The 22,337-nt window shown below is 39.6% G+C and overlaps 2 protein-coding genes across 3 annotated transcripts; one reads left to right on the top strand and one right to left on the bottom strand.

Moving 5' to 3' along the window:
- Nucleotides 1-397: 397 nt before the first annotated feature.
- lsm14b (LSM family member 14B) lies at nt 398-3,657 on the bottom strand. 2 transcript variants are annotated; one of them, XM_044212543.1, is made up of 8 exons: nt 3,415-3,657; nt 3,116-3,279; nt 2,858-2,987; nt 2,543-2,734; nt 2,259-2,345; nt 1,981-2,142; nt 1,274-1,409; nt 398-1,164 (listed from the first exon to the last, which is right to left on the bottom strand). In XM_044212543.1, the coding sequence occupies exons 1-8, from the start codon at nt 3,533-3,535 to the stop codon at nt 1,005-1,007; spliced, it is 1,152 nt and encodes a 383-aa protein (XP_044068478.1). In that variant the 5' UTR covers nt 3,536-3,657; the 3' UTR covers nt 398-1,004. The 2 variants fall into 2 exon arrangements, with proteins under 2 accessions (XP_044068478.1, XP_044068479.1); XM_044212544.1 differs by having other exon boundaries at nt 2,543-2,719; nt 3,415-3,650.
- A 620-nt stretch (nt 3,658-4,277) lies between these two features.
- On the top strand, nt 4,278-20,391 carry LOC122883586 (transcription initiation factor TFIID subunit 4-like). The gene is made up of 16 exons (XM_044212501.1): nt 4,278-4,612; nt 4,772-5,560; nt 6,764-6,918; nt 7,785-7,904; nt 9,903-10,058; nt 10,229-10,351; nt 10,502-10,591; nt 14,324-14,551; nt 14,705-14,840; nt 15,261-15,369; nt 16,944-17,113; nt 17,222-17,352; nt 17,474-17,599; nt 17,816-17,872; nt 17,973-18,092; nt 18,218-20,391. The coding sequence occupies exons 1-16, from the start codon at nt 4,345-4,347 to the stop codon at nt 18,383-18,385; spliced, it is 2,946 nt and encodes a 981-aa protein (XP_044068436.1). The 5' UTR covers nt 4,278-4,344; the 3' UTR covers nt 18,386-20,391.
- The last annotated feature ends 1,946 nt before the right edge of the window (nt 20,392-22,337 follow it).

Here is a 22,337-nt window from a genome sequence, read left to right on the forward strand (position 1 = left end):
ACCCTCCCCCTCAGTTTTTGGTATAACCCAGACAGTGAGTAGCCTACCACTGTCCCTCACTGTAGAGGGGGTATCCGTTGATTCATGAAAGGAAGTCAGTCCACATTGTACACGCTGCTGGGAAAGAACTGAAAATTCTCATGTCGACATTTGTTACAATATCGCATGCACAGACATCTGCCGAGCGTTTTCCTCTCAAGGTTACAGGGAGGTCTGCACACTTTTCATATCAAGCGACCCACCTAAGATGTTGTGTTGCTTGTGACCGCGTTTACAGCATGTTGAGCAAAATCATCTACACATTAGGACCCAAACTTTACATGTTTAAAGCTCCTCTGTCACTGACTAATATGACCACAATGTAATGTGAAGTACCCTCAGAGACCAGAGACAAGTGCATCAGCAATTTCCAGTTTATTTACATCAGTCTCACTTGTTGCTTCAATGTGGCAGAATAAAGCAATACACACAAATTTAGCCTTTAAATACATTTAAGTATAGTTCATTTCATGATAATATTTATATAGTTTACAACGTTTGTTCATGAAATAAATGTACAAATTATGATGAGTACTCCTCCCAGGAGGCAAAGCCAAGTACTTTTAAACATGAAACAAATACATTTTAGGAAAGAAATGCTTCCAAAATAGCAGAAAATAACAGAAACTTAAACAGTCACTTCCCATTTAATTGGAAAAAAAGAAAAGAAAAATTAACTCTTCTGGCAAACATTCTGAGGGGGTAAAAAATAAAATAAATGTATATTGTCACATACAGTGGACCATGGATCTATATTCAAAATGGGGCCAAATAAATAATAATGGGGCAGGATAACTGCCTCAGGGAGAAAAACGTGAAAATATGCTTCTTCATACAGTGCCAAGAGTGCTGCTTTTGCTGATCATCTTCATAATGGGTAACACACAATCCCATTTGTTATACATAAGCAAAACAATCATTGGAGGATGGGGTTGCTTTAGTGCCTTGGTATCAAACTCTGACCTTTACAGCCTCCCACTCCTGGTTCTGTAAGAAGAAAGAGTCTGAGCAATGCCCCGTCCTCTTCGTCCAGTATATCCACCTCTGAAGCCTTGGCCCCTCAGGAACCGTCCAGGGACCCCGAAAGTCTCCAGATTGCGCTTCCGCTCCTCTGCCCATGTTAGTCTGAAACCGTTGGTTGACACAAAAAAAAAAAAAAAAAAGAGGCACAAGCCTGTAGCTCTACATACAGGAGAAACTAGTGTTTGAATATCGATAAAGGCCACTAGTTTACCTGAACTTCTTATCAGATGAGATGTTGTCAAAGAAAGACTTTGCTTTGTCGTAGTAGCATTTTGGTCCAAAAAGAGCATTCTCTACAGTGGAGTGCAGTTCCTCTTTTTCTCTCTCTTCTTCCTCATGATTTCCATCTGCAGATAGAAACATGTACTGTAGCCTTGAAGGATACGCTATGAAAGACCAAGCTAGAGGACTGTGTCTAAAAACAGGGAGATTCAATGATTTTCAATTAGTGCTCATGTATTTCCCCCTATCCCAAATCCTAACCTCGATAATTTAAAAAACACATACTGAGCAATAGCAAATCTGTTTCTCACTCGACTTTTCCTGATTTCGAGTTTGTTTCTGTGTAAAATGCAAGAATCTGTGCCAAAATGGAAAAATGGAAACAAATCTTTGCACATGTGTATGGAAAAGACAGATCATATGATAAGTCATGACAAAGTGCTGTCATCGCTGCCACTATGGTGACCACATACTGGTGCCAGAATCAGTCAGTCAGTCTTGCTACTGCTGAGCAAAGACCTACAATTTAGAGGATTTTGAGTTTTCCTGAAAAACAGAGTATTAATAACTTCATGTCATAGTATGACACAATAAGGTTTAAACTGACAGTGTGGGCCTTAAATGTCACTTAATTTACTGTCAAAAAACACAAGATTAAAATGGTGCTTTTGTGGTCACTTGAGCTGATCAACCAACCTTTCATATTCATCCTGTCCTGCACCTCCCTCTCCAGCTCCTCCTTAATAAACTGAGCATTTGAGGAATCAAAATCAAAGTCTGTGTCAAACTTAAGGATGGCAGATGGAACATTAGCCACCATCAGCTGGCCTCTACTACGGTTCCTGCGCCTCCGAGCGCCTAAGATGGATTAAAAAAAAAAAAAAAAATGCATTGAATGTTAATAGGAATTTTTATTTGTATCCAGAAAAAGTCAGATTCTCACTCTTTTACAAACCTGTACGTTTCACAATTACCTTGTCTTCTTCTGGGTGGTGGCCCGTTTTCATAATTCTGCCGCCAAGTTTCCTGCCGAGCACTGGGCACACCTGGGCCTGACTTCACTTAAAATTAAAAAAAAACAAAAAAAAAAACATTTACATTAACCTATACGATTGCTTGCAGTTGCACAAATAGAATTCCCTGAACAGTTTGTGAATTGTTTTAAGACTGTTAATAAATCCAAGCTGTTCACTTTCAGGTAAATTAGAGGATATAGTATTTTATTTTGCCTTTCATCACAGCAATTCTGTATGCTTACTGGTGGCTCCAGCGCCTCTTCTGGTCTGGGAACTCTCTCCTCTGGTCCTCTGGGGCCTCCTCTCCCACCACTGCTCCCGCTCCTGGGATGCAGTCAAACCTCTCCTCTGACCAGATCTTTCCACATTGAGGGTTTGAACAGCCTTTTCCACCATGGGCCCCCTTCGAACATGTAAGCCTGGAAGTATAGACCCTTAATGAAGAACACAACCACATACTGCAGTATGTAAACGATCTCCTTACAAGTATTCAGCTACACTAAGGGTATGGGTTTATGGTCAGTTTACAAGGAATACATTTGTGTTCAATGACTTACCAAGGCCAAGAGCTGCAGCATACTGTTGGTTAAGTAGAGAGCTGGCAGCAAGTTGGTTGTAGGCAGGCACCCTTAGTGGGCTAAATGGTCCACAAGCTGAGTAGAGGCCTGAAGAGCCTGCACTGGATGACTGAACAAGAGATGTTAAAAACAATTCCACACACACACACACACACACACACACACACACACACACACACACACACTCTCATCCACTTTTAGGTTCTGTGGGGTGTGAGCCATGCTATTCTTGTATACCTGTATTATTGCAGGATCTGGGGGTAGGCCATGGTGAGATCTTGGAGGTTCACACAGTGTGATATCCTTAATATCACTTCCCCGGAAAGTGATGTACTCATAGATATCATCTTTGGGTGGTGTTGGTCTGTCAGTGGGTCGTCCCTCCGTTCCAAAACACTTGACTAGTTGAAAGAAAATGTTGGATAAAGCTAACAAAGTAGCATTTATGTTTCAACTATGCTGCTACAGTCTACAAAAAAAAAAGAAGAAGCAAAAAGCATCTTATTTTTGGACATGCATAGGCCTATACCACTCACCTTTTGCCAGCACTACTGTGGAATTCACTTTATCAATTGTATACAAAATTCCCTCATAACGATTTTGGGCTTTTGAAATTAACCCTATTTTACAGCCAATGTAGGGTTTTGCGGAACTCATGGCTAGAAAATAATCAGGACAATTGCATATAAATTTCTACAAAAACTCTCAAGAGGTGCCAGCATTGAAACCATGGAGCGACCAGAAACAATTTATAAGCGTCCTCAGGTGACTTGAAACCACGCCCACTGATTGAGGCTTGAACGCACCTGGCAATGAGTCAATCTCTAATTCACTGTCAGTCCCTGTGCTGAACTTTTCATTTATGACTCATGATGTCTGATATTTAGCATAATTGAAAGTTGAGACTATTTGTAACATTTATTTGGACAGTGTGTGATATTTAGTTCTGGCAATTATTTTGATAACATTTCTCTGAATTTTATAAGAAGTTGCCAAAGATAATGCGCCCATCCACGTCACGAAGCCTGAGTAGCAAAAACAACTATGTAATCTGGTAATTGTTTATCTGCGCTCTCAGGTTTGACATCCAGACAGCATAACATCACTGGTGTCTGTGAGTGCTGAGGCAGCTGCTGCGGGTCTCTCGGAAAAAAATAGCACCAACGCAGCCATTTTGAGTCGTCTATGATAAAGTCAAATGGATACAAAATGCTTGGATACTGTGCATACATCTGCAAAAACATTTTATACCACACAGACACTCTCTCAGAGAGTCTCCTCAATGTGATAAAGTCCCACCAGGAGCAGCTCTGTGAGTGGTGTCGTTGTTTTCCCGTAGAACTGACAGACAGCGCTGACACTCTACAATGCAGCTCACAACCATTTGTTCCTACATTTATTTTCTACAAGGAACCAATCACAGCGCCTGGTACGTTCGCGTCACTGAGGGTTCAGCCAATCGGCGCATGCGTCTCACGAGCGAGCGTAGCTGGGCAAAGATGGCGGCGGGCTCCGATTTGCTGGACGATGTTTTCTTCAACACAGAGGTGGACGAAAAAGTAGTTAGTGATCTAGTCGGATCTTTGGAGTCTGAGCTTACAAGAGCAGGCCGCGTTAACACAACGGCCAGGGTCCAGTCTGCAGCAAATCATGTTTGCAACTCAGCTGTAGGTAGTAATTCCAATGTTCAGGGCAGCAAAATTGGACTTTCACAACAAGAGCTTGCTAAAGCAGGTAAGATAGCTGCCCACTCCGGTTAGCTAACATTAGCTAATTTTGGTCACGTTCAACTGATTGTAGCTAACTTGGCTTCACTTGTGTGTTTCCCGAAACTAATGCGAATCGGAGAGTTGTTCGACACCCCCTTGTTTTCATGTGTTTCCGCTGCTTCAGGGACAGGAGTGCAAGGAGGTGTCATTAACAGTACGGGGTCCCCCGGTTCAAGCATGGATGGAGCAGCCGGGACCACATCGGCGGCGGGACCGAGCATGACAGCCGCTCAGAGTCAGTCCAAGCCGGGGACAGCTACCGGAGTCGTTACTATAGTATCAGATGCAACATCTGGTGTTGGGAAACCTGGAACGACCGGTGTTCAAACTTTGAATGGAAGTGCTGTAGTGATGAACTGTCATATCTCCGGAGGCGCATCTGCTGACAGCAGCGGCAACAACAACTCACAGCCCGCAGTCACGGTTGTCAACAACGGACCTGTTTCTGTGAGCAAAGGAAGCGCAGCAGTTTTGTCTGCAACACCGAGTACTATTATTCGAACTTCTTCGACGAGTGCGCAGAATGCTGTGATTTCGTCTCAGCCCTCTGTGAAAAGTGTACCCACAGTCACGCTTGTGAGGCCACCTATGCAAACTCCCAGTAACACCTCACAAAGCGGAGGCAACCTAACCACAGTTTTAACATCACCGTCCGTCAGTGTTACCAGCACCGCTGGCTCTCTTGTCAACAAATTTGACACAAAAACTATAATTCAGACTGGCGGACACGTCGTGGCTACAACTGTTGCGACAGGGACAACGGTTTTGCAAAACTTGAGGACTTCAGTACCGTCAACAATCACTGCCACTCCTCCCGGTGGAATACGTACTATTGCTCCACAGGTGTTGGCCCCTCGACTCACTCAGCCTCAACAAAACGCCCCAAATATCCAAAACATTCAACTCCCTCCAGGTAACTTAGTGTAAACAGTTTGAAAGTTTTCTGCAACAAGTTAGATGTGAAAACAGTGTTGCCTCTTTAAGCTGTGTCAAGCTGCAATAGCTTTGTCAGAAACTTGTTGCTATTAATGTTAAACACAAACACACTTTATGTGTACACGTTTCTTAGTGTGCGAATAGGCAAGAAATGGTTTGACACATATTGCAGTAAGCAGAGAGGACACAATTAATTGACTTTTGAGGCCACAAATAACAGATTAGAGGTGGCCAAGGTTTTAACTGCAGACCAGATTAAAAGCCTTGAGGACAGTCAGCCAAGTTATTCCACCTATAGTATATCATGTTGCAATGTATTGATTCGTATTACTTTGTCTTGTCAGAGACAATAGCAAACTGTTCTCATATCAACAGCTATTTACTGTGTATCTCTAAGTATCTATCCCGTGTGTGTTTTTAACAGTTTGCAAAGGCCAATTGTTAGACTGTCTCTGACCTCAGATATTACTCCAAGGCTTTGCAGTGACATATATTTTGATTTAACCCTCAGTGGCTATTAATGGGATAATTTCAGATTTTCTTTGGCACAAGACAGTATGAATTGTTAAAATATAGTAATATCAGTGCATGGAAATTAACTCTGGTTTGGAGTTCTGTGTTTAGAGCTATCCCAGCCAGAGAGAGACTGGTCAGACCAAAATAAGCTACAACCAAAAAGAGTAATTAAACAATCGCATTTTAGCCACACAATTTAATAACATTTATCGACCTACAACTCAGCACAAAACGTTTTTGCTTTTGCTGCTTAATACTCCGGCCTTTCTGTACTACTTTGTTGTAGGCATCAGTTTGATAGAGAATGGGCATGCTATAACACCAGGCTCCTGTGCATTGTAATACACTGGCCCATGATAAAGTATTGGTGGCAAGAAAAAAAGTTTTACTTTGTTGTACTGTGTTGTGGATGCTTACAACATCTAATTACATGTTGTGTTGTGGCTTGAAATGTTCTTGATTTATGGCCCCATGTTTGTGGCTCATTTTGGTCTGATTGGTCGCTAACTGAAATCTCTGAATATAGACAACCCAGCTAAAGTAATGTCCATGCATCAATAGACCTACAGATGACTAATTCACCCCCCCATGTCAGAAACTCCATGCATACATACAGTATATTGGTCATTGACATCTTAAACCCCCTGACATTTGCCTCTTGCAGGCATGGTCTTGGTGCGCAGTGAGAGTGGGCAGCTGCTGATGATTCACCAGCAGACCTTGGCTCAGATGCAGGCTCAGTCGCAGTCCCAAAGCGCCATGACACCACGACCTGCAGCTCCCACCAGCACTCCACCTGTCCAGATCACTTCTCTACAGGTACCAGGACTGCTGGACACGTGGCCACAGTCACACACAGAAAATGTGACTCATTCATGTTCGGTAGTGATGCACAGATCTGATATACTGGATCAGTATTTATGTGGATAATTACCTTATTTAACAGACTGGATATTAGCCAAATATGAGTGATGCACTTTAAGTACTGTTTCGTTGTCACTGTTATTATATTTATACTGTAACAACACAATTCTGTAAACCCTTTTAGAACAATATTATTAAAATGAACAGAAGCTTTAAAAAAATGTTGGGGTATAAATATCTTATAGTTAAGAAGTAAGGTGTAGTTACAGCCTCATTATATTGCATACAAAAAGATGATCTTAATCAGTTCAACACTGGGTATACAGATTTTGAACTTAAAAAAAAAAAAGCCACTCTCATTAGATTCCTACTCGATATCGGCCGATACTGAGTTTAGGTATCAGAGCTGGTATCGGGAGAGTTTAAGTGGGATCGGTGCATCCATCACAATGACAGTGTACACAGTCACAATAATGAACACATTTTCAATAGTCACCCTGCAAATGTTTTAGTGTCATAAGTAAAGTTAGGCCTATTGTGATATATAATATGTATACAATTTTACTATCTAAACTAACAAAATGAACTTTTGTGACAAATTGTAAAGAGAAACACCTTAGTTGATCTGATACGTTTTATAATACATTTTGGTTATTGGTTTCACATTGACAATCTGCTTGCGTGGTAAATGACCCATTCTCAAAGTGGACTGATTTCATTTAGCTTGTGTAGAGTCTTGCGTCTAACTTTAAAATGAGTGAAGAAAACCAAAACTGAGAATTGTTAGTAAAAAAAAAATCATATCCCTTGCTGTTCTGCAGGCTCCAGGTGCATCACTGCTGGCTCGTCCAGTTACCCCCACCACCATTATTAAACAAGGTTCCACAGTCCAGACCACTGTGACGGCCACCACCACACTGCAGAGGCCTCCTGTACTGCAGGTAACTCGGCCACACATCCCTTTTTGGTATTTAATTCCATGTGCAGGGTATAAAGTTATCAAGCACCAAATGCCATTAAAAGTTATTAGGTCATATGTAAAGCACTTTGTAACTTTTTTTTGAGAAGTGCTGCAAAAATAAAGTTTGTTAATATTCACCACAAAGAATTGTAACTGATTTGAATGACACAGTTCCATTACAGGAAATCTAGGTTCTGCTGACACTGAACACTCTGTAACCAGGCCTCAACAATAAGGATTGCGCGATTGCCTGGGGCAAATAAAATGCCTCGTCGGGCAAGTAAATCTAGCAACTCACTTGCCTGATTGGGCAAGTGGTAAAAAAGAATTAAACATATTTTTCTGGAGCGGATGATGGAAGTAGCTATCTCTGTTGAGAGTTGCACATACCAATCGGGCACTTGCGAGTAGTGATGGGCACTGAAGCACGGTATTAAACGGGCCGTAGTATTATTACACCCGCTGCAGCCTCTCCTGCTGTCTGTCGGGCTGAGCTCTTCCACACAAACACACGGAGCACAATCAGCGGTCAGCAGATCACACAGGCCGCGGTGGAGTTTACTGGAGTTGACAACAACTACTTACTTACAGTAACGCTTGTTACTGTAAGTAAGTGCAATAAAACCTCCGCGAGTAAAAAGCAATACTTTATCAATACACCTGTTCAACAAGCATAAACATGTCATGTAGAAAGCTATATTTTAATCTGCTCTGTCTGCAGTTTCACATGCACAAGCACAGTACGCTAGCTCGGCTAATAGTAGATTGTTACAAACAAGCTAAAACAAAGCTGTCTGTATGTAGTCTCACTGTTTATCTTAGTTTGCCACGAATCTTAAAATTTGACAAATTCTTGTAAACTTAGCTGAGACAAACTAGCCCCTCCTCCCTCCTGCAGTGAATCACAGCAGCAGAGGGAGGAGGACAGAGGACAGAGGGATACTGACTGATGTTCAGAAAGAATGAAGAACATAGACATCACTCACTATGTTTATGTCAGGAATATGATTTATTTTACTGAGATTTTAGATTTGTTTCCATTGATATTATTGAGTGTGTATAGTGACTTTGCTGTTGCTGCTATAGAAACAACATTTAGTTATATTTAACATATTAAATTCTAATCCTGTTCTGAATTTATTATTTTTTTAAATAATATATTTATTTAAAAGCAATTATTTATAAAGGACCTTTTTTAAATGTTCCTGATGCATCCACTAACTCACACCTCTAGCCCACAAATTTTGCTCTACTCATTGTGGTCTGGCATTGCTCAAAAGACACTTGCAGTGGCTGGGATTGCCAGCAATATGCACAGAAATATTTTGGATTTATCCTTGTGGAATGTGCATGTTTGTCCTATCATTGTCCACCTGCTGGGAACAGCTCTGCAGCTCTCCTAAATCTCCTAAAGGAGAAAGAAAGTAGGAGTCCTAGAATGAGGGTTAATGTAAGGCTTTTAGTCCTGCCTAAAGTAGGGCTAAATACATCTTTCTTGGACCAATTAGAATCAGAATTGATTTCCTACTCTGAAATGCTTGATAAAAACAGGCCCCTGTGTATTCTCTGGGTGGCCCATTTGTTTGCTCACTTTGAAAACCTTGGTGGTTGGGTTAATCTTACTTGTGAGTTGTTATAGTTCAGGTTGCCATGGAATTTCCCTTAATTCTCTTACAGGTTAATACACTTTTGCTAAACCTCATTAACAGGTTTTAATTTTCTGTTTTGCACATCATGTTTTTCTATTGTAATTTAGAGGTGGAAGAAGAGAATTGTTAAAGAGGTCATGTTGTATATAAAATTCAATGAGTGTTTTGTCATAGCAAACACATAATATCCTGGATTTTTATTATGTCCTAGTAAAGTTCAATGTATTTTCCCCTGGGACCAGACATGTCCAGTCCAAACTGTTATTCTGACCATGTCATTTTCCTGATTCTCATCTCATGACTGCATGTTCACTGTTCACTTTATATAGAACACCATCATGCTCGGAGGAACTGCCACCACCCCAGGACAGCCGCTAGGAACGCCCACCACAGTGCAGCCTGGATCTGCAGCCACAGCAGCTACACAGAGGGTAGGGCCCCTTGGGGCCACTGGAACTCCTGTCACTCCAACAGCTATCACAGCTGTAAGAGAGAAGTACTAACCTTGAATGCGTTTGTCTTTGTAATCATTCAAAGCTAACTATACAGATACTTATTCATTTTAGGGTAAATTTGTGCTCTGCTTCACATTTCTACTGTAAGTCTGATGTGCATATTTCAGAAAAAAATCCATTTTGTGTGTATGTGCTTGCAGGAGACACTGGAGAATGTGAAAAAGTGTAGAAACTTTCTGTCCACATTGATCAAGCTGGCATCCAGTGGAAAACAGTCCTCTGAGACTACGGCCAACGTCAAGGAGCTGGTCAAGAACCTGCTAGTAAATTTCTCACCTCTTCTTCCACCATCTGTGTTAAAACTTGATCTCATTGTCCTCATCTTCATACCTTTCTTGTCATTCCTTCAGTCTGTTTTCTTAATCTGTGAGTTTTTCTGTTCTGATCCATCCTCTGTGTTTATTGTACAACAGGAAGCGAAGATAGAGCCTGAAGATTTCACCAGTAGGTTATACCGGGAGCTCAACTCCTCACCACAGCCATACCTTGTGCCTTTCCTGAAGGTGAGATCAATGACTCACAAATATAATGGTTGATATAATGGTTGATGCTGCATGTTTACAGACCTTGTTTGACATGTACCCACTCCACGATGTGGATTGCATCCCTCCACTCACCAGGTAGTGCTGGTGAGTGCTGGACAATGGCAAAAACTATAGCGATATTCTGTACCTGTGCTTCACTGCCACATGCAAACCTAAGTTAACTTGTACCTATACTTTTAGACCAACATGGTGTCGTGGCTTTACAACTTTGCTCCTAACCACGGTTTACACTGCTCAGTGTCGATACATGTTTTATATATTAACTATAGCTTACCTTATGGTTACTAAATTACTAAATAATTAACATAGGTTCACTATAATCATATTGAAGACTTCTAGCCCTCTAAACCACAAAATCTACTCTATTTTATGTCAGAGATGCAATACATGAACATCGTTATATAGTGTAGGTTGTTGCATTTACTTTTCATAAGATGACCAAATAATTAAATCCAGTAAAATGACACTATTTCTCTGCCAGTGTTAACACTGGTGCTAAAACTTTAATGAACTGAAACTCTGTTTAGCAAACACACAGACCGGTATAATTGTGTGGTTTAGTAGTGCTGTGCATGGAACTGAAGTTGCAAAACCAGGTCTTGTTTAAAGTTCCCATTCAGACACGTTTTAAATTATGTATAAATACTCTGCTATGATTAATATTTTGTTTAACATGGTTATCCCACACAAAAAGTATGATGAGAGCATGAATGTGGGTGAGAGACCTACATCCATGGTGAGAGAGCGGTGCGCGTCAAGATGGTTAGAGTTACAGGAAACATTGGAGATAGTCAGCCATACATGTTTGAGCCTCAGTCAGACCCAGATGAGTCTATTGTGCACCAAAATCGGCGACTAGCAGATGTATCAGAACTGTAAGTGTAGTTAGCATCTTTTATTTATTGATGTTGTTTCTTAGCTTATTAGCTTGTAACTGGCATCTGCTGACACAGCACTTGTGGTTGTGAAACATACAATAATATCTGCTACAGTGTTACAGTGTGTTCACATTGTTATTACGTAATGTTAGTAGATAGTGGAAGGAAGCTCCAGGGTCTGGTTTACATCCAAAAAACTGCACACTCTACCATGTTCGCTGTCAAAACTAACTCAGTGTAAACTCTGTTTCTCTGTACTGACAAGTCCACTCTGCGCTGGAAGTTTCAGACTTCTTTGCTGGCGGCATTGCGATTGGTTTTTGAATTTGTGACGTCCCAAATCTAGCTTGCCCAGAGTACGTTTGAATCTCAGATTTTAGTGAAGTGTACAGACATCTCCAGTAGAGGAATGTGAAAACACACTCTCTAGTGGCACACTTTGCACAGATACAAGTCAGTAAAGTCAAGGTCTGACATATTAGGGGACATAAACATAAGAAAAACACATTTCTGAGTGGAGGGGTACTTTAAACAGTTATGACCAGGAAATTAACCAGTGACAGCAGTGTGATATGAATGGGTTAAACAATGGGTTTATTATCCTGCATCAAACACAAGGTACATGTGTTAAAGTTGTATAACGCCAACATGCTCAAACTGTTTCTGAAACCCTTCTGAAGTGGTAGTTGGTATGCAAAAGTTTCAAAGAGAGAAAAAAGGAGTGCACAGTGTGGTCTGAACATTGTGTAAAGCATAATGCTACTGCTTCCCACTACTCCTCTTTACAAATAGGCATTTTGTGCTCTTGCCAAATAAGTGTACAAGCATCGATGCTATTGTGCACACAGATAGTGATATCCTCAGGAATTCTTCCTCTCACCGTCACCCAACTTTCTTAGGACCCCCCTGTTTCCAACAATCTTCTCCGCATACCCTCATCCAAAAATTCTGGCAATGAAACCAATGCATTACAATACAAAGTTTTCCCAAAGTTGCAACTAAAGGATGGCATTTAGCAGGCTGATTGGAATAGAAATAAGCATAATTTCTAAGATGAAAAAATGCTGTGGAAGAGAAGAATCATGAATGTAATCATGTGTTTTTTTTGTTTTTTTTCTTCCTGTCCTGTTACCCTCGTAACGATAAAGAAATACTTCATGTTACTGTTATGGCTGTCAGTTTACGTAGACATCACTTACAGTTTTCTTTTACAATCGGTTGCACACATTTCTCTATACTGACTTCACCTTTTCAGAACTGTTCAGACAGTTCTCTTTACCGACATGCAGCTCAGCACAACAGTTAATCTCACATCCAAAATGCACTAATGCAACCAAAACACTTCTTACACATCTCAGGTTCAACTCTCAACTCAACCAGAACACTTAAAACATTTGTCTCTGTCACTCATTACACAATGACCTAAAAACCACTATGAACAGATAGCATTACAATATGTATCACTGTATACTTTGACATATATTTTATTTATTTATTTAGCTTGAACCAAGATTCCATTACAACGAAAAGAAGGGCACTTCTTTATTGCATGGATTGTGCTACCTTACAGTAAATGTCACAGAAATTAATCAGACATGCTGCAATGTGCTTCAAAAGGCTTTATTTTTATTTTTTTAATTTTACATAGACTAATTCTAAGTGCACAAAAGGAAACTAAAGTAATTTCAGTAATGCTATACAAAACTATACATATTTACTATGCGTACATGCGTAAAGGATAGCTACAGATGTAGAAATACAACAGTGGTAGTTTTCATACACATCACACCTTATTGCCTCTCCTGTAATACACCTGGGAAAGAATGCCTGATCCATCCCTGGCAATCTTCTGTAGATATGTCCAGACATCCAACATTCATTGCATCCAAGAGGGACATTGGTCATGTGGCTGGTGGTCATAAACTTTCCACCTCCATGAGGAAAATAATTCCTCTGTGGGGCTGAGGAATGGAGAGTAAGGTGGAAGGAAAAGTGACACCATCCTGGGATTTGAATGGCCTGCCCACCACCGCTGGTGTTAGGTTGACTGGTGCCGGTGAGAGCATGGATGTGGGTGAGAGACATAAATCCATGGTGAGAGCGGTGCACGTCAAGGCTAGAGTTAGAGGAAACATCGGAGAGGTGGAAGGAAAAGTGACACCTTCCTGGGATGGGCTGTAAACCGCTCTGTGACTGGAAGAGAACGGTGAAACACCACATTGTCCCATACAATTACAAAATGTTCTGGATGCCACCTCACTTGCCCCCTTTCCCCACCTGGCACAAGTCTTTCACAGAGGTCATCAAGGAATTAAAATAGGCGCTCAGTGTTCTATGTCCCAGTTAGGTGTTCATGCATTTTTATATTTCTGTTTCCTTTTAGATGTAGATGTAGCAGAATGTAGCAAATTTTCATGTACATTGATGTGAGTACAGTTATTATAATACTTTTTTTTTCTCTGCCAGAAATAGCTTTTCTGTCTTCTTCTTAATAAGCACATCATAAATCTGTTTAACCATAATCAAAGTAAATCTAAAAACATTAGACATTTTGTTGATTTTGCAGTGGGAAATGCTGCCATCTGTTTTCCCAGTGGGATGTGCGATATTTGTAAATTTAAAAATGTGATGACAAAAATGATCTGCACTTTTGTTTTTAGTACGGTATATGTTAGAAACTGCACCATTTATACCTAAGTGCTGCTACTTTGACTTTACAATAACCAAATATATCCTGTGTGGAAAGGAGTCAGTGATTTCATCAAACTAAATGAATATATGTTCACTCTTTCTGTCCTCTGTCTGCCTGCAGAGAAGTCTCCCAGCACTGCGTCAGCTGACCCCAGACCCAGAGGCCTTCATCCAGCAGAGCCTGCTGCCTCAGCCCAGCACTCAGCCTGCTGCAGCATCCTCCACAGCTCTCACTGCTGTGGTGCTTCGACCTCCTCTCTCTACCGCCGCCAGTACGGCCACCAGCACTGCCGGGTCCAAAACCACAGTTATCAGCCTCACTCAGACACCTCACAGTAAACCTGGACTGGTAATTTTGCTGCTAATGGGAATTATTACCTGCATCTGAATTAATTGGCATTCACATAGAAGTGGAAACCTTGCATGTAAGAGTTTGTACTTCTATTCGTGTCTGTGCTTTTATTCTGTGTTTTTCTCATTCTTTGTGTCTGAATGTGCGCAGATAGTGCCCCAGCAACAAGGGATGATGGTGAGGCCACAGGTGACGCTGGCTCAGTCTCCCATGGTAACACTCAGAGGACAATCTCATAGCCGCATCATTGTAGGCCAGCCGCAGGTGGTCAAACAGCTGCAGACGGGTGTGTGTTCAACAGTCTCTTACACTTCTTTTATTTCTTCCATATGGTGAACTGAATATGCAGTTAATTGTCAGTAGGCATGTAAAATCAGCCAAATGGTCTGAATGTTATATTTTGTTATTTTCTTTATTTGGTACATCATACAGTGTCCAATGGGCATCCATAGACAGACTCAGATGCTAAACAAATGCATTGAAAAAAATAACTGGAAAAACACAAAAATACATTGGTTCCCTCTGAGACTGTCTGTTTTTGGTCTTTCACCTATTTACTATGTACCGTATGGAAGTGCTTCCACCTTGTGGATAGTGTTTGTATTTGCAGGACACTAAGCTTGTACAAAGGTGTCAAATTTGAAATTAGATTCACGCCATAGTGCATGTTTTAAATCTGAATTTGCTTCTGTCTCTGTGTGTGTAGTGAAGCAGATGTTGGTTCCAGGGGCAAAAGGAGTACAAGTACTCAGTCAGGGCCCTCTTACTGCTGCTCAGAAGAACAAGCTGAAGGAAGCAGGAGAGGGAACTTTCAGGTTTGTGACACATTAAGATCAATATCATCAGTGTCTTTTAAATACTGGTTTCCAAATTGTCAGCATGCCAGGAGTTTTAGAGGTCCCTAGTTTCAATATTTTACATTCTCAAACACTTTTAAAAGTGTAAAGAATTTTTTGTATTAGTATATTTGACGTTGGAACTATGCATGTCTCTGCTAACTGCTAACAAACTTATAATAATAAGATAATCGATTAATTAATTTAGTAGTTTTTAAAGTAATAATGCCAAACATTGACAACTTCCTGCTCATAAATTGTAAACACTGAAGAAATGGTGAAAAGCTGCACAAACAGATTCACTGTGCACCATGCAAAATTAAGTCAATAAACTGGAAATTGGCAGAAAGGATTCAGACATAACAGACTATGGAACACTAAAAAGAGGAAAACCAACATTAAGACTGGTAAATCCTGCTTTCATATGGTCAGGTACTGTTTAATGTAACATTACTTCACCAGTGTTGAACCACACATTTGTACATTTGTGCCCAGAATTCTTTGGTCATTTGACAGTAAAGCTCAAACTATTTGAGTAGGCTGTTGTGTGTGTGTGTAAATTACTCTCTTTAGGAACAGTGTACTCTGTGGGAGAATTCAGCATGTTGACTAAATTGTCCTGGTTTCTGTTCATATTTGTTCCACCCTTGTTTAATGATAAATTAGTTAACACAGACACATTTGCTAATTAATGCAGTAATTATCTTAATTAATGACCTCATAAGCATAACTGGCTATGGGTAATGTATCATGGTAGTTACACCATTTTTCTGCATTTACAAAGATAGAGTAAAGCTTTAATGTCATCTAGGGCCAATGTGACTTACAGACAGGAGTAGATAGGATTTATTATTGATTATATGATTTGATTGAGAAGCCAATGAATTTCTGTTCTGCCTTGTGTACCATGTAGCATGTATGACTGCTGATCAAGTTGCTGTTTCATAGTCACAAAGTAAACAAAAAATTATTTCAATGAAAACACCTCTATTGTGTGGTTGGATATATTGGGGTGGAGTAGGAAGTGTCAGCACAGAGTAACCAAGCTGTGTCTGTGTAAAAGATTCCTCCCCTTACCAGATGAATATTGTTATGGACATTTTGTTGTTTATAAACCGAAAAGTGGGGAAGAAGAGATTTAACCATGCGTTGTGACAAATATGTTGCACTTTAAAGCCACTCTGTGCACACATTTTATGTGATTATAGCATCTTTCAAGTTGTTCTGATGGCATACGTTTTTTGGTTTGTAGGAAAATGATTTAAATTGATACAGTCTTTGTTGCTACCACTGGAGGGCACCAAAGACAGACATTTTCAAACACTACACATAAAAGCCTTAGAAATGGCTTACATTTGTGTGTTATGCTTTGATATATGAACTGCACTGATGGTTTTATAAGTGCATTTGTTTGGTCAGACTCAGTAATTAGGGTGCATGATGAAAAATCTAGTATTTACATTTTTCTATCCATTTTCCAGTTGTAGGAGATTACTGCAGCTAATTGTGTTGCTGTTTATGTCTCATCAGTTTGTTTTTTTTATTTAATCTAGGGATGATGATGATATCAATGATGTGGCCTCCATGGCAGGAGTCAACTTGTCAGAGGAGAGCGCCCGTATCTTAGCAACCAACTCTGAGCTTGTTGGCGCGGTGACTCGTTCCTGTAAGGATGAGACCTTCCTCTCCACCTCTTTGCTCACCCGGAGAGCTCTGGAGATTGGTGAGACACATGCACTTAAGAGAAAATGTACAGCACGTTCTTGCTTTTAAAGGCTGACACTGTCTCAATCTGTCTAAATCTTTATCCACACTCCTCCTGTTGTGACAGGTAAGAAGTTTGGTGTCAGCGAGTTGGGCACAGATGTGATTAACTACATTTCCCATGCTACACAGCAGCGACTACAAAACCTGCTGGAAAAGGTGTCACAAGTGGCACAGCAGAAGAACATAACATTCAAGGTGATAATTAATTACAGTAATTTGAGAGCTGGTGAGACCCATTGCCATTTAGTCCATTTTAATTCCTCCCGTCTGACTTTCTGTCCTTCCTTGCAATGTCTTACTTTCATTCATCCTTCAGGAGGATGAGCAGTATGAGCAGGTCAGCGATGTGCGAGCCCAGCTTAAATTCTTCGAGCAGCTGGATCAGATGGAGAAGCAAAGGAAGGAAGAACAGGAGAGAGAGATTCTCTTGAAGGCTGCCAAGGTAACAATATATAAACAAGGGGACACAGTGTTATTGACAGGAAGAATCCTACACACTATCATAATTGCATACACAAGGCGAGTGAGTGATCTTGGGTCAGTGTCATTAGTATACATTTCCTCTGCTGCTAACTGTGAGTCAATGAATAAAACAATTGATTGAATAAATGTAACATATTCATCTTGAAATATTAAAATGTCCTCTATCTTACTGCAGTCTCGGTCACGGCAAGAGGACCCTGAGCAGCTCAGACTTAAACAGAAGGCCAAAGAGGTAAATGCTACGATAAGTGACTATATGATTGCTTTCTTTGTGCAGCATTATGATGAGTTTGTCTGCGAAACTAATCTGCGTGTTATTGCTTGTATTCCAGATGCAGCAGCAGGAGCTGGCTCAGATCAGACAGAGAGAAGCCAACCTAACGGCACTGGCAGCAATCGGCCCGAGGAAAAAACGGAAAATGGATTCTCCTGTTAGGGGTGCCAGTGCAGAGGTGAGAAACATGGAACCATTTACCATAGACGGGTTGTGCTTATTTTGAATCATTTCAAATTTGCAAAGAAAAAGGCAATAAAACACTAAATGTCTTTCTTGTGTTTGCTCCGTTTTACGCTCCAGGGTTCAGGGTCAGGCCCCTCCCAGCCTGGAGGCTCCAGTGGGGCAGGCTCCAGACAGTTTATGCGACAGCGCATCACCAGAGTCAACCTCAGGGACCTGCTCTTCTGCCTGGAGAATGAAAGAGGGACCAGTCACTCACACCTGCTCTATAAAGGCTTCCTCAAATAGCACCCGCATTAAAATGACTAGCCTCGCTCAGTGGCATTAAGGAAGCAGAGTTGACCGTCAGCTCAGACCCTTTCTGTTTGTACTTTCTTTGATCACACACTGCTGACTGATGAGACGTCTGTATGTGGGAAGAGAATTATCTGGAACACTGAAGAGATGTCGGCTTTTAAAAGCCTCTTCAAGCACAGGCCTTTTTTTGTATTTTCAGCACAGAGGTGGAGCAAACATTAGAATTGGGCCCTGATTTCAGTGTGCCCGTCAGCTCGGTTTGCTCTTTAAAGACCAGTTGCACCCAGCCACACTTTTCTCATGCACTGCCTCATGCTGCACACAAGAAAAAATGTGTTTAACTGAACTGAGCACTTCAGATCTCCAAAAACCTTGTCAGGGTCATTTCACTGGCATCTGTGTTGTAGCAGCAAATCTCTGTGAAGTGGTTCCATTTTAGATTAATGTGCTACATTCAGGTGCTACAGCCTGATTTTACAAGACTGCAGTAATTTTCATTTTCTTGACCATGTTAACGTAAACACTCTGCTTATGTAAGTTCTTTTAAGAGATTTTAATTTATCAAACATTTATACTTTTTTTAGCACAGTTTTAATGCCTGTGGATTGTTTTACAGAGACTAATCTTCACTAGTCAGTTGCCTTCTTACCAGATTAAGCCATATGGATTAGAATGTGTTGATCAGCATCAGTAACTTCATGTATCCAACAGTTCTCTCCACAATTGTAGGATGTGTGCTTTCTTTGTTTGTCTTTGTTTGATTGGAAACAAAAAAGATTATTTATATGTCATGTGTTGTGCATGATGTAATCGCAGGTGTTGGGATTTGAACTCTCGCCACTATAACGTTTTACTGTGAGAGTTCCTGACACAGTGGTCAAAAGCGAAATTCTACTTTTTATTCAGAGTCTAGCACATTTACTACAAAGACTACATGTACCTTACATTCCTACCGATCATTTCTGAAGCACACCATACTTGTTAAGATTATTTCCCACCAACCCAGCAGTCAGCAGTTTTCATTAATTTCTTTAGTGACAATATAAAATTCAACTTACAGAGTTGAACCTTCACAGTGAACATCCTTTCCAAAGTAATTGTTGTTTGCCACTTTATTGTTGCACATATTAATTTGGTGTGTTAAATGTACTGGTAGCAAGCTCATTATCCGCTAATTTAGAAGATCCAAGAATAATGAAACATTTACATTATGAAAATTAGAATGTGGATTTGGCTCTGTGTTTCTTGAATAATGTTACCAAGAAGCAAAGTTTTCAATTCATTTCCTGCATTTCATAAATGCCACCCAAAGAGCTACTGAGTCTGCAATGTTTTGGCTAAAATATCTTTGGGCAAACTAGTATGGTATACTTTGGAAACAAAGTGGTTGTTAGGAATGTCAAGTATCCAGGGTCTGTAGCTCATGTGCTATAAAGTGAATTTTAAAAAATGGCGTTTGGAGAAATGAATCCCAACAATGTTATGGATTGCAGTCATTTAAGTGAATCAATTTTTTTTTAATAACTTGTATGTCCACATTTTTATATTTATAAATGATGGAGGTCATGCTAGGTAAACATGGGCATGAACTGCAGAACGAGGACGGCACTTTGACAGATCAGTTTTCTAAAACTAGTCAATCAGATGAACATACCCACTTTATAACCTTTTATATTTTTAGTGCACATACTAATTTTGATCTTTATACCTTTTGTCATTTTATGAAAGAATGTTTATTGGCAAATTTTATTACTGTACATACTTAGGTTTGCTATTTGTAGATTTGTCAGTTGACAACTTCTAATTGGGCAAGTTTGTCTAATTTTCCATATACATATAAATATATGAGAAATATGACAAATATATGATGCTTTCTTGCCAAGATCTTGTACATTTTGCACAGCCACTTGTTTATATGTAAATATCTGAATTTTAAAAAAAGTTTTTAATTGCTATTTTACAATGGATTGAGAGAGAATGATCTCTATTAAAACAAAACAAAAAACAACAAATATCTTAATTGTCTTAATTATTGTGGCAGGTCCGGTCTCTCAGGTCTTCATGCAGTAGTTCACATTGGAGCCTAAAATACTCAGAAAGCACACGTGTGACGGCAGCACTGTCTCCACTCAAGCATCGTCTTCTATTTTCTGGATTTGATACAAAATTGTTTTATCTACTGTTTTAATGGGGAAGGGTCTGAACATAGTACAACCAACTCAGTCATAAAGCACATTAAAATAGGATATTAAATAATTGGTATTTCTAAATTATTAAATTACTTTTGCTACAAACTTTACCGTATCTTTTGACATAAGATAGTATGGGTTACTCACTGCTAGTGATGTATTTACATAGACATGAGCTCAGTCAGAGACACTAGTGAGCTGGCAGCTCATCACACAGAAATTAACTATTATTTAGCAAAACTCAAACAAAGCAAAGCAAACAGTAAAAATATGCTAAATATGATGTTTTCTGTTGTGGTCGGTTAACACTTTTTGAGTGCTGTGTTTTGATTTAAAATGCTGACGGCTCGGGGGGGAATCTTTATCTACAGGATCTGTTAACTGATCTGTCCATGCATCAGTCTCAATTAGTAACTCATGTCACATTATGTAAATCTGACCTATCCCTTTAGCAAATTTCCAGATTTGAAAATATTCCTATTTTCTAATTTGCATCTTATAATTATTACTTTTTCAAGCTATGAGATTTGACCGGATACATCTGAGAGGTAGATTTTGATTGTCCCTTCCTTACTGAAACACACCCACAGTTTCGATTGCATGGAAAATAGGCTGAACATCCAAAATATTTTTTTTTACTTTTTCATATATTTCACTCCAAATTGTTCTGTTAGAAAGGGAGGAATTAGAAAGCACACAAGCCCTTGCAAACACTGACAGATTACAAATATGTGCATGGTTTAAATTAAATTTAGATTTAAAAAAGAAACATTACATGAAACTTGATAATTCCAAGCGTTCCATTCTTAACTATCTTGAGTGCTCTAATTAAAATTAGATTTTCTATTCCTAAAATGATCATCTCTAACAGTGCATTTGTGCATGCTCATCAAAATGTCCATATCACATGAAATCCACAAGAATTATATCTCAAACAAAAATGTCCTCCCAGAAAAAGAGAAATATTGTGCTATAAAAGGTTATCAGGTCTTTAGTGGCAATACAAATTGCCAAAATGCAACCATTCATACATACTTATTTCTCCAAAAACATCATTTTTAATATTCTGTACTTAAAGCTTATTCAGCATCATTGCAGAGGGAGAATGATGAGGACAAGTCCTCAAAATCAAATAATTAGGAGTCCATTATTGCTGGATAAGACAGTACACGAAGAATTAATTTCCCTTTAACCTTGAAACATGACCAAAGGATGTTTTGTCCATAACAAATAAGAATTTAATAATTAGTTTAGTGGTTTATTCAGACGTCATTGCAATCCACTATGTTCTTAAATCCCAGTACATTGTGAGAGGTAGAGGAGATTGATTGAAGCATGGAGAACTAGGGAGGTGAGAGTGTAGTGTAATCTTTTATTTTCTTATGTAAGTGTTCAGTCAAACATTTCCAAATTTTAGCCAAACTCTATTTATTCACCACAACAGAAGACTGAAAGGGAAGGCGATGTTAGGTCATGTAAATTCAGAGGTGAAAGTACAAACAGAATTTTTTAAAATTATTTTTAGACCCAGCTACAGTACTTCATTTTGTTGTGATGATGTAACATTTAGAGCTACAGAGTAAAAAAGAAGTCTGAAATTCACACTGAACCTTGGTTACAGAACAGACTGTGAGTGACACTTAAAACTGAGGAAAATGCATGAAAGAAAGAAAAATATCTGATTTTTAGGGAAGCGTACCTCATTACTGTAAGGTTGAGCTTATTCTAGTATGTATTGACTATTTCTGAGGTTT

This window comes from Siniperca chuatsi, linkage group LG10, assembly GCF_020085105.1.
Source record: "Siniperca chuatsi isolate FFG_IHB_CAS linkage group LG10, ASM2008510v1, whole genome shotgun sequence".
Lineage (NCBI taxonomy): Eukaryota > Metazoa > Chordata > Actinopteri > Centrarchiformes > Sinipercidae > Siniperca > Siniperca chuatsi.

Bases quoted from the DNA above. Each gene is read 5' to 3' on its own strand.
- lsm14b (XM_044212543.1), bottom strand. From the start codon at position 3,535: ATGAGTTCCGCAAAACCCTACATTGGCTGTAAAATAGGGTTAATTTCA. The intron at 3,280-3,414 runs GTGAGTGGTATA...TCTTTCAACTAG, and splicing joins CACAGTAGTGCTGGCAAAAG to TCAAGTGTTTTGGAACGGAG. The intron at 2,735-2,857 runs GTAAGTCATTGA...TTCTTCATTAAG, and splicing joins TGCTGCAGCTCTTGGCCTTG to GGTCTATACTTCCAGGCTTA.
- LOC122883586 (XM_044212501.1), top strand. From the start codon at position 4,345: ATGCGTCTCACGAGCGAGCGTAGCTGGGCAAAGATGGCGGCGGGCTCC. The intron at 6,919-7,784 runs GTACCAGGACTG...GCTGTTCTGCAG, and splicing joins TCCAGATCACTTCTCTACAG to GCTCCAGGTGCATCACTGCT. The intron at 7,905-9,902 runs GTAACTCGGCCA...CACTTTATATAG, and splicing joins AGAGGCCTCCTGTACTGCAG to AACACCATCATGCTCGGAGG.